Source organism: Gambusia affinis, linkage group LG21, assembly GCF_019740435.1.
Source record: "Gambusia affinis linkage group LG21, SWU_Gaff_1.0, whole genome shotgun sequence".
Lineage (NCBI taxonomy): Eukaryota > Metazoa > Chordata > Actinopteri > Cyprinodontiformes > Poeciliidae > Gambusia > Gambusia affinis.
The window spans coordinates 6081156-6096131 of record NC_057888.1 but is presented as its reverse complement, the minus strand read 5'-3'; the positions used below and the strand labels follow the sequence as shown (position 1 = coordinate 6096131).

At 34.9% G+C, this 14976-nt stretch overlaps 1 protein-coding gene across 3 annotated transcripts in view; it reads right to left on the bottom strand.

Annotated features, from left to right (window-relative positions):
• The window catches only part of LOC122823996 (cadherin-7-like), a 133977-nt gene that overhangs the window by 97665 nt on the left and 21336 nt on the right, over positions 1–14976 (bottom strand). Inside the window, exon 1 of one of the 3 annotated variants that reach the window (XM_044104133.1) lies at positions 5733–5788. The exons of the other annotated variants lie outside the window; for them this stretch is intronic. Coding sequence (XP_043960068.1) covers positions 5733–5753 — 21 coding nt within the window. The 5' untranslated portion in view covers positions 5754–5788. Of the gene's footprint in view, positions 1–5732; positions 5789–14976 lie in introns of those variants that run through there. 3 annotated transcript variants of the gene reach the window in all.

Genomic DNA, 14976 nt, shown 5'->3' with positions numbered 1-14976 from the left:
ACATAAATATCTGTGAAAGAGCTAAAAATGTGTGTTCATATGCCTGAACAAATAACCTGTCTGTAAGTGAAATGTCAGGAAAAGTGTATTCAGAAGAAGGAAAAAAAAAACAAAAACCTGGCTTTAAACTGATTACATGCGGAAGCACCAAAAATGATTTAATCTCCTCTTCTGGTTCTTTTAATTATGCTCCCCCTTCAGGTATGGATTAGCGTCCTAAAAATTTCACTCCACGTCAGAGCTTTATATTTAGTTTTTTTAAGGATAGTAATCCCTCAACGCAATTAAAAAAAAAAAAAAAAATTCACCTTTACATAAGAAATAGCCCACTTCATAGTCAAGTTTCACATTTCATTTTCACTTTTTACTGATGCTTCAGTAGAAATAATCTGAGCTAAATAATCATGATTAAATGACATTGTGATGAGAGACGGATTGCGATGGAGAATGGAATATCCGTTATATTCTTTTCTCCATTCATTGTCATAGCAATGAATGGAGAAATATTATTACTATAGTATTATTAAGCACAAAAGATATATGTTTTAATGCTCAACACTGTCCACTGAAACTGTTTTACAGTTCTTTTGGTACATATGAATTTTATTAAAAACCAGTGAACCCATAAAGAGCACTGATGACTTCCAGCACTCTGAGGTGACCGTCGATGACAATAACATCAATAATCCGTTCTCAGCGGCCAGTCGTTCCCAATCCTTGGGGGAAGATGACCGACAAGGACAATGAACAATCCAAATAGTACAGATCTGCATCAGGACACAGATAACCACCTACTCCATTCACCATAAATCCCACAATTTCAGGAACCGTTTACTTGTATTTCTCTAAAAAACTATAGTTTTCTCTATAGATTCTGAGCCAATATAGAAAAAAAAAAACATCAATACAACTACATGTACATATCAAAGAAGGCAAGAATTTGCACGATGCCAACTTTTACATTAAAGAGTGCTTAGGAGAAATTTACCTGTAAGAGCAAGGAGTAAACTGAGGATATATAATGTGCCATAAAAGGTTGATCGCTACAACTAAATAAAAGAATTTCACCAGCTTGTCTTCCAGAAGTGCTCTTTGTAGTGTGGTGAAACAACCTTTCGTAAGTAATAGGCTAGGCAAGGGACGGCTTTAACATTTGGAAAAGCAGGGACATGAAGTGAAAGGGCAGTCCTCCACAGTGGTGGGAATAAATACTGCCATCACCACAGGGAAATGCTCCATTTGTTTAATGTGCCATTTCGGAAGTGGAACCCCTGTAATCCTACAGACATGGTAACCTCATGGTGTATAACTTCCCTCTGGAATTTGATCAGAGCTAAAACTGTTTACCAATATTTGGAGCCTGACATTTATTGAAAATGGCCTTTAGTAAAAGTCATAGCGGGACCGTGAAGAGGTTTTCAGATGAGCCTGTGAAGTTTCTGCTTCGTCTGAGTCAGTAAGATGTATCAGTCACATCAGGCGAGACACAGGCAGCCTCTGAGGACGCAGCCTCCGAACGCTTGTGTGCACATTTACAAAGAGATGCAAATAAGCAAAAATGCTGCTAATATAGTTTTAACTGTTAATGTTGTCCAATGAATAAAAAAAATTGACAAGAGCAATTTTCTTTTTTTTTTAAATCAGAAAAGTTGTCCAAAATTTACTGGTAATTATACGGAGCTCTACTGTAGCACTGCCATGTTGGAGTTAATGGAGCAGAATGCTTATAAATGACATGTTTATAAAACTTGAATTAACAGCTTAAGTCAGAAATACAATCAAGAACATACCAATTTCCTGCAATACAAGGAGTTGTGCTTAGCGTGGGTCGGAAATGCATCAGATTTTTTTCAGAGTCTGTAGATAACTGTACTATTTAAGGTTACACTGTTGTAATTTTGGCACCTGCTCTTAGCATCTTTATTAATCTGTGTTAGTTTTGTCTGAATAACCTACTCTTCTAAATTTTCATAAAATTTTAGTGCAGTTTGCAAGGTTTTCTTAATAATTCTATAACTGTATGACTCAAATATCTACCATGTAGAGAAGAAATATCTACTTTGGCATGAATCATTGATTTTATGGGAGGGAGTGGACTGAAGCTCATGTGATCACTCTGTGGATTTATTTTAAATTGACAGAATTGTTTATCTGAGTCTGTTGCACATGTTTGATGTGATGAGTTGTATTGAAAGGTGAGCTGAAATTGTATGTAGTAAAACCAACAAACAGCCAAATAGTAGAAACTCCAGGATGGATGATAAGCCCTGGATTGTACAATATCTGTTTTGTTTGCTGCATTTCAAATGAAGTCATTGCAAAACATTTTCATTAACATGTTAATAAGAGTCTTGCATTGAACTTGAAATGCTACGCCATCTTTTATTAAAGTTTCAGTTTATTCCAAACTCTAAACCACATTTTTAAGCTTTTTTAAGGCAATTTTTTCTATATTATATAACTCATTTGGACAAAGTAGCATAATATCTGTGCAGTTTGTTTGTACTTATGTTATTTTGCATTGAAATATTTTTGCCCATTTCTGTATGCATGTCATTACGGGAAGCACAGAAACCAGCGTGGATGAGGCACCTAAAACTGCTTCATGATTATCTGCATTCGCCATCCAGATGCAGTGAGCATAATTATCGAGGGAGTGTTGGCGCTCAATTATCTTGGGAGTTTAGCCAAAGCATGCATTTGCTCCTGCTCCTTGGTCTGACATATGCCATGAATCTCCACGATGCCTCCAAACGTATGAAAACTTTCAAAGTCTTTGAAAGACTTTTTGTGGGATTCAATACAATATGCCCAAAACCCAGCTCCAGGTACATATGACTCAAAAATAAACTTCTTTCCCTGGCAACAAACTTGAATACTGCTTCTATGCTTCTGAACAGCAAGTTTATTGTATCTGTTCAATGTTATACTTTTGTCAGTGAAAGAGTGCAGGTGCTCCGGATGTTGCTCTGGATTGCCCTGTGACAATTTTCTACTAAAATAAGACATGGTTTCTGATGTGGAAAATGTTCTGTTGACTGAAGACATTTTACAGATTAAGCTGCTATATTTAAAAGTTAAGATCAAAAATTGTAGTATGTGAAATTTTAAAGTTGACATGTTTCAAAATAACAAAAAGGCAAGTTATGCTTCCTGTTGAGATGTTGCTTTGCCGCATTATAATATAAATTCAATGTTCTTGAATTGAAACATTTACTGTTAATATAAGAAGTGAAGACAAAATTATGAAGTATTTAACTCACATTCTAATTAGTTCCATAAACCTAGTAAGTAAGTAAGTTTTTAGAACATCTGCTTCAGATATTTTAAACTTTATTACTTTTTAAAGTAATAAACTATCATGTTTTAATGTTAAGCTTTAATATCAATTAGCTGACCAAATTTACAAAAATTGTTTGGTAAATGTTGCTTCATTTCTTTTGAGTACGGTAATATCAAAGAAGCAGTGCTTACAATGAGACTGCTAGATTTAGAGATTTAAAATAATTGATTTCTTCTCACTGTGCTTGGGATAAATACCCATGAAAACAATGTGGAACAGAGAAGACCACTGACAACATCCATGAAGAAGAAATGTCTTCTAGTTTGCCTAAATGTGATATTATGGAAAACAGAGATCCATCTACTGTGCACATGACACTTGGAAACTCTGCTGTCAAGAACAAGTTAGCTTTGATTTCATCTGCCACTTGTGGAAAGGCAGTGTGCCTCTCCTGCTACATGCTGTTGCCTTAAGTGTCCCAGACTGTACAAAAGTGAGTGTGACAACTCTACTGCATGAGCCACCATCTGCTGAAAGGACCCCGAGGCCAACACATGAAGAGTCAGCAGAAGTTTGGGTAAAGCACGGAAGTCAGACCTCCTCATGGTTTGGAACACTATATCAAACAAGAACTACATGAAATCGTGACATTTTCAATTTTTTAACTTATTTCTTTGCCTAAATGTTCTGATAAAATGGTTACGTTGAGTAAGTTTTTAAAAGTATTTAAGATCACCGTTAACCAATCTTTAAAAAGCTTGACCTTGCGCTCCTGATTTTGGCTGATACCATTTTTATTTGTCTGAAGTATCGCTAAATCTAAAAGTCGCTGAGGTGGTAACAGGGGGATGACTACTGTTAACTGCAAAAATGCAGACATGACCAGGCCGGCTGGTCAGTCAGTCAGTCAGTCAAGCTTCTCTCGCTGGAGAGCAGAAGAGTGGTTGATTTTTAGACCTTAGCTAAAGTGGATAACATCAGCTTTACATGTAAATATCAACCAGGAAATCACTGCACCCCTAGTTTAATTATAAAGACAGATTTGTAAATATGAAACCAGCATTAAAAAATGTTTTACATTACTACAGGATTTTAAGACATTTTAGCTGATTGTCAGTTATTATTATTCCTCTGATTGCTTAGTCTTCAGTCAACCGTTTTTGACTGAAGATTATTATTTTAATAAAGGTGATCAGTAAGCCATTAAAAAAATTAACAAACCTAAAATTAAGTGATTTGTCAGCAACATAGAGGTAGAAAGTTGCATCAAGATAACAAATGTCATCTGAACTGTGATTATGTTCTATTCTTTTTACTCAGAGCGAGAGATTGATCAATTTGGTTTAATGTGAGCATTAAAACTATTTATATATCCTATAAATTTATTTAAGGAGAGGTCAGAAACAGTAATACAGGCCATCTGTCCTAAAGTATACACCTTTATGCCCAGGGGCCATAATAATAATAGTTGACACTAATTTCCAGTGTTCCTAATCTTGAAAATTCTGGAAACATATGAAAGAAATAGAGTTTGGCAAAATATTTGTTTTGTCAGATACCTATCCCATCCTGTAAAAGTTGTATCCAAGTCGTCTAATTGTTCAGCTGCCTCTCTGTTCACCTTTCCAGTTATCATCTGTCCATCCATCTTTTCTTCTATTTGCCCAGTATCTGTCCTTCCACCCATCTTGCCAACTATGAATCAAAACAATCCTTCTATTGAACTATCCATTCATCTTTTCACCATTATCCAACCATCTGTACATCCATCTGTCCATCCATCTATACATCTATCCATCCATTAAATTGTCCATTATTATGAACATACATTTATTCATCTACCTATTTCTCACCCATTTGCCCATTATATGGTTGTCCATTCATCAATCCAACTATCCATCCAACTTACTATTGATCCAATCACCCATCCATCCATATTAACAACCATTCTTCCATCAATTCATCCAATCATACGTCAGACAACTTATCAATCCATCATCCATCCATCTAGTTTTTTTAACCTTTGCTCAATTTTTATAATTATCTCCCATTCTCTCCTTCCTCTCATTGTCTTCATCTTCATATTTTTTTAACTGTTTGTAGGTTTCATAATAAAACCCAACCAATGTATAAATGTCTTTGAAATAAAGCTAGAGAAGACTGGAAATTTGACCTTGGCAAAATATAACATTTTGACTTTGAAATTACACAGAAATCCTGTACTACACATACTTGTAGCAAATAGTCAATGTTGCAATACATAGTTTTCAAGTAATACCAGGTTTTTTGATGTATTTGTTACCAAGGGAAAAAAAACAAAAACACAGCCTCAGGATTGACAAACACTAAGAAAATCAAATGTGTTCTGTTGTTTAGATTATAGAAATGACTCAATTGCAGAGATGGACAGATGTAAAATGGAGATATTTATCAAAAAAGGCAAACTTACAACAGAGCGTGATGTACACATGGAGTGTTGGGGACTTAACAGGAGAACCCAGCAAAGAATAATGCAAACTTAAATGCAGGGTGTGATTGTAGACATTCTTGTAGACAAGGGGCAGGCAGTTGATTACTAACAGGGTGCAGCTGGGAGGGAAGGCAACAAGTAGACTGAGGGAAGATGAATAATTAACTTTAGGGTGTAAACTGAGTCCTTGAGACAACAAAATAAGAGAAAAAACCAATGCAGAGAAAAGGAAACAAAATCCAAGAAGCATAAAGAACAGAAAGAGAGAATACAAAAACTGAACACATATAAAGGAACCTATATGGCAAGACTTTCTAGCAATAATCCATACAGAAACTGAATGGAATATGGCAAGACTTAACCATATGTAATAAATATCAAGGAGTCATTAAAGACACAAATATAACTAAATCCAAGCACCCTAGGATTATAACAAAACTGAAATAAGCACAATTTTATCTTGCATTTACTTTAGATCCAGAAATGTTCACACCTTGCTACACCCTTTATTGGATTGTTAAAGCATAGTATTTGTGCCCAGAATTATCATAATGTATGTCACACTGGTTAAAAACATATTTTAAAACAAGACAAATCAAACCTAATCCACTGGGTAATAACAAAAGGAATGTTGCTAAGCATTCAAAGCCACGTGGGTGTATTTACAGTGATTGTGTATTAATGAGTTAAATTTGTAAATGACCACTAATTCACCTTGTTCCAATCATCCTCAAGGTGCTGCACACTCACTCACACTTCACATGCACACTGTAAATTCAGCTGAGATTTGTTTACCCATTCTTGTCCTTTTTATCTCTTCTGATGTGTTCTTTCATTTATACATAATTAATGCTAAGAGCTCTCTGTGCAACATTTAATTTCAACTGACCCTGGCTTCTTGTCTTATTTACCCAGTGATTTCTGAGAATGCACTAAGAGGACACCTGCAGTACTTTCAGAATTGTTGGGCAGAGTTGTGCAGAAACTAATCAGGAGTTCAGAGACCGACCTCTGCATTGTGTGGCCTTTAGGTAACTTAATTTAATTTTTGGTAAATTAAATACACCATTAAAGGTGGTGATTTGCATGAAAGTCCTGAAAAATTAATATCCGTTGTAATTATATGAATGGATTTTCAGCTTGATCCAATTTCTCATTATATTTGCAAACTACTAACCTGTCATGATAATTTGTGCTGCTAAGATAAAGAAATTAATTTGCATTTAATAAAATTTAAGTAAGAATCTGAAGAGTAGGGCCAATGAAATTCAAAAAGATTTTTGTTACCAATCTAAACCTACATGGAATAGCTGTTTAACTTGATGAAAAGGATGATTTAACTTGGCATGGTATAATATAAATGTAGATCTGGTCATCTTAGATAAAAAAAACTTCAATTAACCCAATTTACAATTGACTATGATGAAACAATGCTGCTTGAATTTAATATCAGAGTCTGCACTGCGACAATAAATAATAAGTGCTTGCATTGATGCCTGTCTCCTAAATAACTGTTTGGCTCTTGCACTGCTTCACGCAGAGCTTTCTTCTTTGCACAGGTAACATCATTAGGACTGTGGAAATCAAGTAAGCCTCTCCACAGTTTCTCGCAGCTGAGCAGAATTTAGTGTTGCAGACAGCTTACAGTGTATCAGCCGGCAGTCAATATAGTTAATGTCACTTTTGTTTTCCAATATAAGGACTCCTAGTTTTGTTGCTGAAGGCTTTTATGTTCATGATTGGATTTCAGAGCATTTTCCCATCACATAGCGTCAGTGATGGAAAATAAGGCACTTTTTCTATATTACATAACTCTTTTTGCTCTGCAAAAGACAACATGTCTGTCCCTCAATAGACATGGGTTGGTTTCAGGTAACAGGTTTTGTTTTTTGTTTTTCTTAAAGGTTTGAACCAACAATAATTTTCCACTCTTCCGTTCCTTCAATTTAAAGTTCTAAACTAATACACAAAAAAACATATCGCAGTAACCAAAGCTTTCTCTGGCTTGTTTTCCTATACACCCCCCACCCCCAGGTTTTTGATATGTTCTTTTTAAAAACAATTCCTCTTTACAAAACAGACACACTTAGTATGGAAACCAAAGTAGTACTTCACACTATTTACTGCGGTTAGAGTGTTTTATAAAAACAGCTAGCAAGTCACAGTCAACATGGATTTTTAGAAGGTACTACAGGCTAACTACCAGAATAGACAACCTGACTAACTAACTTAATATCAGTTTGCCATGTTAGTATCTGATCACATAAAATGTAAAATTCCATTTTACCCCAAATTTTAAATCTGTGTATAAAACACAAAATGTCAAGGAATAAATATTTCTTGACATTTTGTTCAGTGTAATAAATCAGGGAATAGGTGCACCTCAATAGATTAGAATATCATTAAAAAGGTAATTTACCTCCTATAAACATTACATAAAAAGATTTATTTATTTCTGTTTATAATTAAGATTACAATTTACAAGCTGTAAATTGTAATTAGAAATTACAAGGACTGCAGTACAAGTCAGAGCTTCATAAGCCAACAGTCCATGATATAGACTACAAATTTTGCATAGCTTTTTTTTAAGCCACTCCTGAACCAGACGGATGATAAGAAGTGTCTTACCTGAGTCAAAGAAAAGATAAAAAACTGGACTGTTGTTAAAATTACTATTTTCAAAAGGGAATAAAATTTGCATTAAATTTTAAACTCAAGGACTCACAGTCAGGAGAAAGAAAGATATAAAAAATAAGTAAATAATGAAAACATATACTGCAGTTTTTACTCACAAATGTCACCTAATAAACTCAGTTCTCCAGAACATTTTACTCTATTTCAATATAACATCACAGGCCACAACAGAAATCTCTTATTTCTCTTATTGAAGAGCTCTGTCTCCTCGGCCTCTTTTTATACTTCTCAGCGCTCAACACAGAAATCGCAATATCAGCGCTTTTCTTATACAAGTATCTCAGGCCACACAGAGAAATCTTTTATTTCTCTGTCACGTCGGGGTCACCAATTTATGGAGGAATTTAAAGGTGCCTGTGCTCATGGAATATAAAAATAAAGAAATTATACAAATTCCCAAACAACATGTCCTCCATACATCATGTTATAATGTTTCCTCATCAAAAACATACCCAAAGTGTAGCCGTGACTTATTCATAAATGTTTCAGAAGTCCCTGAATTTCTTATTGCAACCGTTCAGAGGTCCAAATCGCTTGCTCATATGAAGTGCTGCATGTTTCCACAAAACTTCTCTTTGGAAAAACAGCTATAAGGTTGCGTGTGGATGTAAATCCATCTTGATTTTTTATGGTGAATAGTCAGATTTTGGGGCTTGGCCACGTCCACATGCTTTGATGATGCAAAAAGCTTTTGATAACTTTTGATCTCCAATGCCTACTCTGCTGAGTAATTCTGAGGTTTGCATATTAAAAACCTTAAGATTAGATTGTTGTTGTTGTTTTTTTGATACTGTTTAAAAGAAACAAAATGGTGACTTAGATCCAAAGTGGTTGACTTCATGTGGGGTTTAGACCAAGAGAGGGCTTAATAGATACTGAGACATTTCAGATGTTCCAAATTTGATGATTTGGTGAGTTTTGGCTCCAAATTTGCACTTTTGGTTGGAAAGGAGTGATACAAATTGATTGCAATTGGTCTTTCCAGCGCTTTTGTTGCTTCAGCAGATAATACCATGAAGAACTTAGATTGCGCAGAGCAGAAAGCCGTTGACCAGTGACTCATCCCAGTGCTGTAATAACACTTTAAAAAACTAAAATGTTCAAGCACTGAAGCCATGTTACGTGAGCTTTTTCCCCTCTTCCCTGCTTTCTCTGTGTGGCAGCTCCCTCTATAAACAAGTGTGCCCACCTCTAGCATTGAAGTACACTGTGAACTCTGTGACTCAAACCTTTCTTTATTTTTTTGAGGAGAGAATAAAAAACCCTAACTGTAACTGAAGCCCAGTTTTGAGGAGGAAAGGAAAACATGAGAATAATGCCATTTCTTTCGCACAACTGACTGCACTGCTGCTTCAATCCAAAGGGACTATAAACAACTCAAACAAGCACTACTACTTCAAACAATAAAATACCTTATTAAACCCCAACATGAGAGAACCTTTGGGAAGGAAGACTTTTGATGTGTACACAATCCCTCCAGTAGTGAATATATTTAGTCTCGCATCAGGAAAAAAAAAAAAGACCAAATCACTCTCCTGACTCCATTCTTCATTCTGAGGGATATCAGGAGCCAAATTCAATAACAACCTTAGATCACAGCCCAATCCATCTCTGAATCACCCGGTAGTCTTTGCATAGCTTCATCCCCTCGGCATAATTTAGAACTGTCAGGATATGAACTCATCTCCGCTATAGCAAATGAATGGGCTGGCTTCCAAGTACAGAGTATCGTCACAGCAAATACTTCAAACTTCTGTTCAACCACAAGATTCTACAAAATCTCAGATGGATATGTACAAATGATATCGTTGGGTAGAATATATTCTAAAATTGAATACAATTTAGTGTGAAAAGACTCTACAATGAAAAGAAACTAACATTTAAAAATGAAGACAGGGTGTCTGGAGCCACAGAACACATCTCTCCATTGCTACAAAAGAGAACGAAAATTGTCTTGCAGTAGTGACTGGAAGAAGCTGAAAGTTAATGGTTCTAAATATATTTTTATCTGAGATTTTTAAGACTACACTAAGGCATTGTAGCTATGCTACAATCATATCCAAAAATGGATCTCTATGAAGATCAAACCTATTTTTCAATAGTTTTGGTTTAACCATCTTGTGGAGGATGTCATTGACTGTCTGCAGCAGTCTCCTCTGTGTTGGCTAAAAGGTGACAGTTACATCTAATTTCTATCACATTCCACCTTTTTGTTTGATTATATTATCTTGAAAAAGGTGGAATGTGATGTACCCATCTTGAGATGAAGATGTCTTCATCATCTCAAGATGGGTAAAACAACTCACTGAACTTTATTAAACATTAACCATAAAAGAAAACTCACATTTCGCTAAGCTACTCCACTCTCAAATTGAAGAGCAACATAAAATGAAAGAAAAAGTAGAATAGATAGCAAGAAAGACTCACCATTAAAATAAAATCTATACAGTATGTTTAAAAATCAGGAATTTCCATTGTTCTCCATACCATCAGAAAAATACTGAAACAAGCACTTTTCATCTAAATGTTACTTGCAGAAGAACATCTACTTATCTCTGCTGTCCCTGAAATTGAATGAATGCTTCGGGCTAAGAAAATGAAAATCCAACTGGATTGATTCAGCCACCAGCACATTCAATATAGTAACCGTATTTATGGTTTGATGAGCCAAGAAATCCTGAAGCCTGATCCTAAATGTATTACATTTCTAAAATGAATTACATGAAGTCAGCAAAGAAGAAAGAGAGTTAGTTTGGTTCAATGATGCATCTGGGATCTAAATCAAACACTTAAGTCTTAAGAGTCGTCCCTGTAACTCAAACAAAGCTGACACTGGAACTTCCTCGATTAGAATTTTTTACCTTCATCCGGTCATTAAACAAAGGCTTTGTATTAATTACACATTTCCATTTCCATACCTTTAGTACTTTAAGACTAAAACTTCTCAGCAAGTTTAGTGTGAATAACTATGGCTACGGTTTATGGAATATAAATCAGAATCAAAATAACAATCTTCTAAATGTTTATACCATAATGTTTTTTTTATTTTTAGTGAAATATCTCACAGGGAAAATATCAGTTACAAACAGAAACCCCAAATTTTTCAAAGCAGATAAATTTTAAATGCATTTTTCTGACACAAAAGCAACCCTTCTAGACATGCCTCTTCAAAATGATATTGTATGACACAAAAATGACAGAACGTGACACAGAAATGACTGTCAGACAGTGGCTGAATGTCTCACTTCTCCACTCATACTCACTGTTTTAGCCATGATTGTCAATGACATGTAGCCATATGTGCTCAAAACTCCTGTTACAAATGTCCTGCTAAGACATTTGTAAAAAAAAAAAAAGAAAAGAAAAAAGAAAAATCAAGCAAATTATGCAAAACTCCAACTGAACAAGATTACCAAAATATAATTCTGTTTCAGTTGTTTCATTTCAGCTGTGCTTTAAACAAACACAAAAAGGTTCAGGAACGATCCAACCAATCATTGTCATGCTATTGCAGTAACAGCTCCTTGACTTTTTAAATGGCTACTTGTCTACCTTTCTAAAGCAGTTTCTACTGTAGCGTCAAAAATAGCTTAGTCCTTATAGAAGTTTTGCTTTTAATTTATTAAGAATTATTCATTTTTTTATTTTTTGCAAACACAATTAATGCATAGTATATTCTAGAGTTTTAATTCAGTCTTATTTCTGAGTTAAAACCAAGCATTGTGTAAACCAGCGTAGTGCTTGCTTTACACAATAAACCAAACATTGTTTCCCTGGTTGACAAAACAGCATGTACCAGATCCCACCACATTAGTATACTTTATTAATACATAGTTTAAGAGAAAAAAGGGATCACTTAGTTGACGAGGTGCTACTTAAATTAGGAAGATCTGTGTGAGTAATAATGACCAATGCACCACTAGTTAGAATGTCATTATGTGTTGAAAGCATCAAGCTGAAATAATAGTGTTTATACAGGTTGATATATTAAGCTAAACCTCATGTAAGCCACACAGTTTTTGAAGGAGGAAGGCCAGTGGCTTTCAGAAATAGGAAGAGAAGCAGTCTCAGAAAAGAATGAAGCAGTGAGTCATTCGACTGACAAAGACATCAGCAGCTCATCAATGAAGAGAAATGTATTTATGCCAAAGAGCTGAGTGTAACTGAAAACTTTAGAGTTATTTATATTGTAAAAATTGTTTCGATGTATTCAGCACAGGGTTTTTATGAATTGCTTGGGTCTCTTTGTACAAACTATGAATTCCCTGCAAGACTGTTCATTTAGAAAATCGTATATGTCTCAGATCAAAAATAAATTCAAAAATAAATACAGAAATGACTGCTTATATTTTTCTGAAAACCAAAAAAGAATAAATACAATCTTAAAATTGATTAAAATTAAATTAGTATGCAGTTCATATATTTTTCCATAATTGAAAAACCTATATCCTAGCTTTTTGGTTCCATTATTGCTCAGGAAAAATGTTTGTTCTCTTCTACCTGGGATCAAAGCCTTAAAAGTAAAAAAAAAATCCCTAATCTTAATCATGACCTGAATCAAAACATAGGGAGTTGGTTTTAGCAGCACTAATTGACGTCTCCACTTTAGAGAAAATCATATTTTCTTAAATCAACTTCTGTAAATGCTCTGTTTTATTGCGATATTGTTTAGCCACCTCATTTACCTAACAGGGTTAGGGTTAGGGTTAGGTCTATTAATGACTTGATTCGGATTTGTAGTTTTACCTCCATTCTCAATGGCAAGGAGTACTTGTTTAAAATTGATGTTAGACTTTTAGATTTTTGGTTTGGTTTATTAGACACACCCTCACCTGATTACTGATTGATGTAGAATAAATAAATCACTTCAATAGATCATGTCTGACCACATTAAATAGGCTAACAGATCTTAAAATGGAACAATTTCTGCACAAATCTGAAGAAATTTCAGAACAGATGAAAAATACAGTCCATCATATCTTTCCATTTGTAAAGGGTTAGGAGGTATCTCTAAGGTTTTGAACCATAGTGACTACCATTATCCACAAATGGAGAAACCATGGAAAAGTAGTGAACCATCCCAAAAGTGAACTGCCTGCCCAAATCACTTCAAAAGGACATGAGCGACTCCTCCATGAGGTCGCAAAAAAATCCAGAACAAGAGTTAGGGTAATATAATGTCTCGCTGTGAAGGTCAATGTTTATAATTTGATAAAAAGGAAGATACTGGCGGAAAATTACATCCATGGGAGAGATCTAAGGTGAACACCTACTGATGAAAAAGGACACAAAGGCCCATCTCAAATTTCTATGATGAAGTGGAACTTCTTGGAAGTGCTGTGTCCTGTTAGATCTGGGCTAAACTCACGAGATTTCTGAAAAAATGACAATTTTATTAAGATCATTGTTGGCTGCTGTGCTCCATCAGGACCTATATTAAGTGTCACTCTTAATGGAAAAATGGATTTTGCCTTGCATCAGAAAATCTTGAGGGAGAATGTCTAGCCATCAGTTCATGACCTTAAGCTCAAGTTTACTTGTGGTTTGTGACAGGATGATTACCCCAAAAACACCAGCAACTCTGAAAGTCTAACAGAAAAAAACTAATTAAATGTGTAGCTTAGTCAGAGTCTGAACATAAATCTGATTGAGATATTGTGCCATAAACTTAAAATGCTAAAAATATCACACAGATAAAACTAATTTTGAACAATTCTGCAAAGACTTTGCCAGTTATTTCAAAAGCTTGATGATAGTTGTTACTGCCAACCAGTTCCTAAGGGGAAATTAACTTTTTCACAGTTGGTTTAGGTTGGTTTGATTAGTTCTTCTTTCCTTACATTTGTTCCCTTGAATAATCATTTGAAAAACTGCATTTTGTATTAACTGAGATCATCTTAGTCGGCTATAAAATTTTGCTTGATGATCTCAAACATTTAAAAGTAGCAAGAACAGATAGTACTTCATACTAGCACGTTCAGTGTGCTGACAATTGTCGCAGTTTCAAGTCTTTCCTCAACTCAAATGACCAAACAATAATGATGAGACCCGTGCCAATGCTGCTAACCACGACTAAACCATCAAGAGCTCTAATCAAAATGAAAACAGAATTAGGAGCTAATGAGCTTTATTCCTGCCAGGTGTTTGTGGATTTGGTGTTATTATTCTGATAATGTATCCACCACATGCTACCATGTGTATTAGAAGCTTTCAGCTCTGCTCTTTAAAAGACTAACATACAAAAGAAAGCATAATATGTGCCAAAATAAACAGCAGTTTGACAACACTAAAATAGTCTTCTAGCGCTTCATGCTTTATACTGAATCATTATTATTTGGCAAGAACAAAAGCCGGAATTCATTCATTCAATTAATGGTTTGGGGCAATTAAATAAGTAAGACTAATGAACTGAACACAGTGATTCAAACATAAAACAGATAGAAATCGTAATTAATGGGCTTTCTTTCACAGACGCCGGGTTGATCTTTTCCTTCTCCATCTGAGGATGTTTAAAAGAGGAAAAACAAGG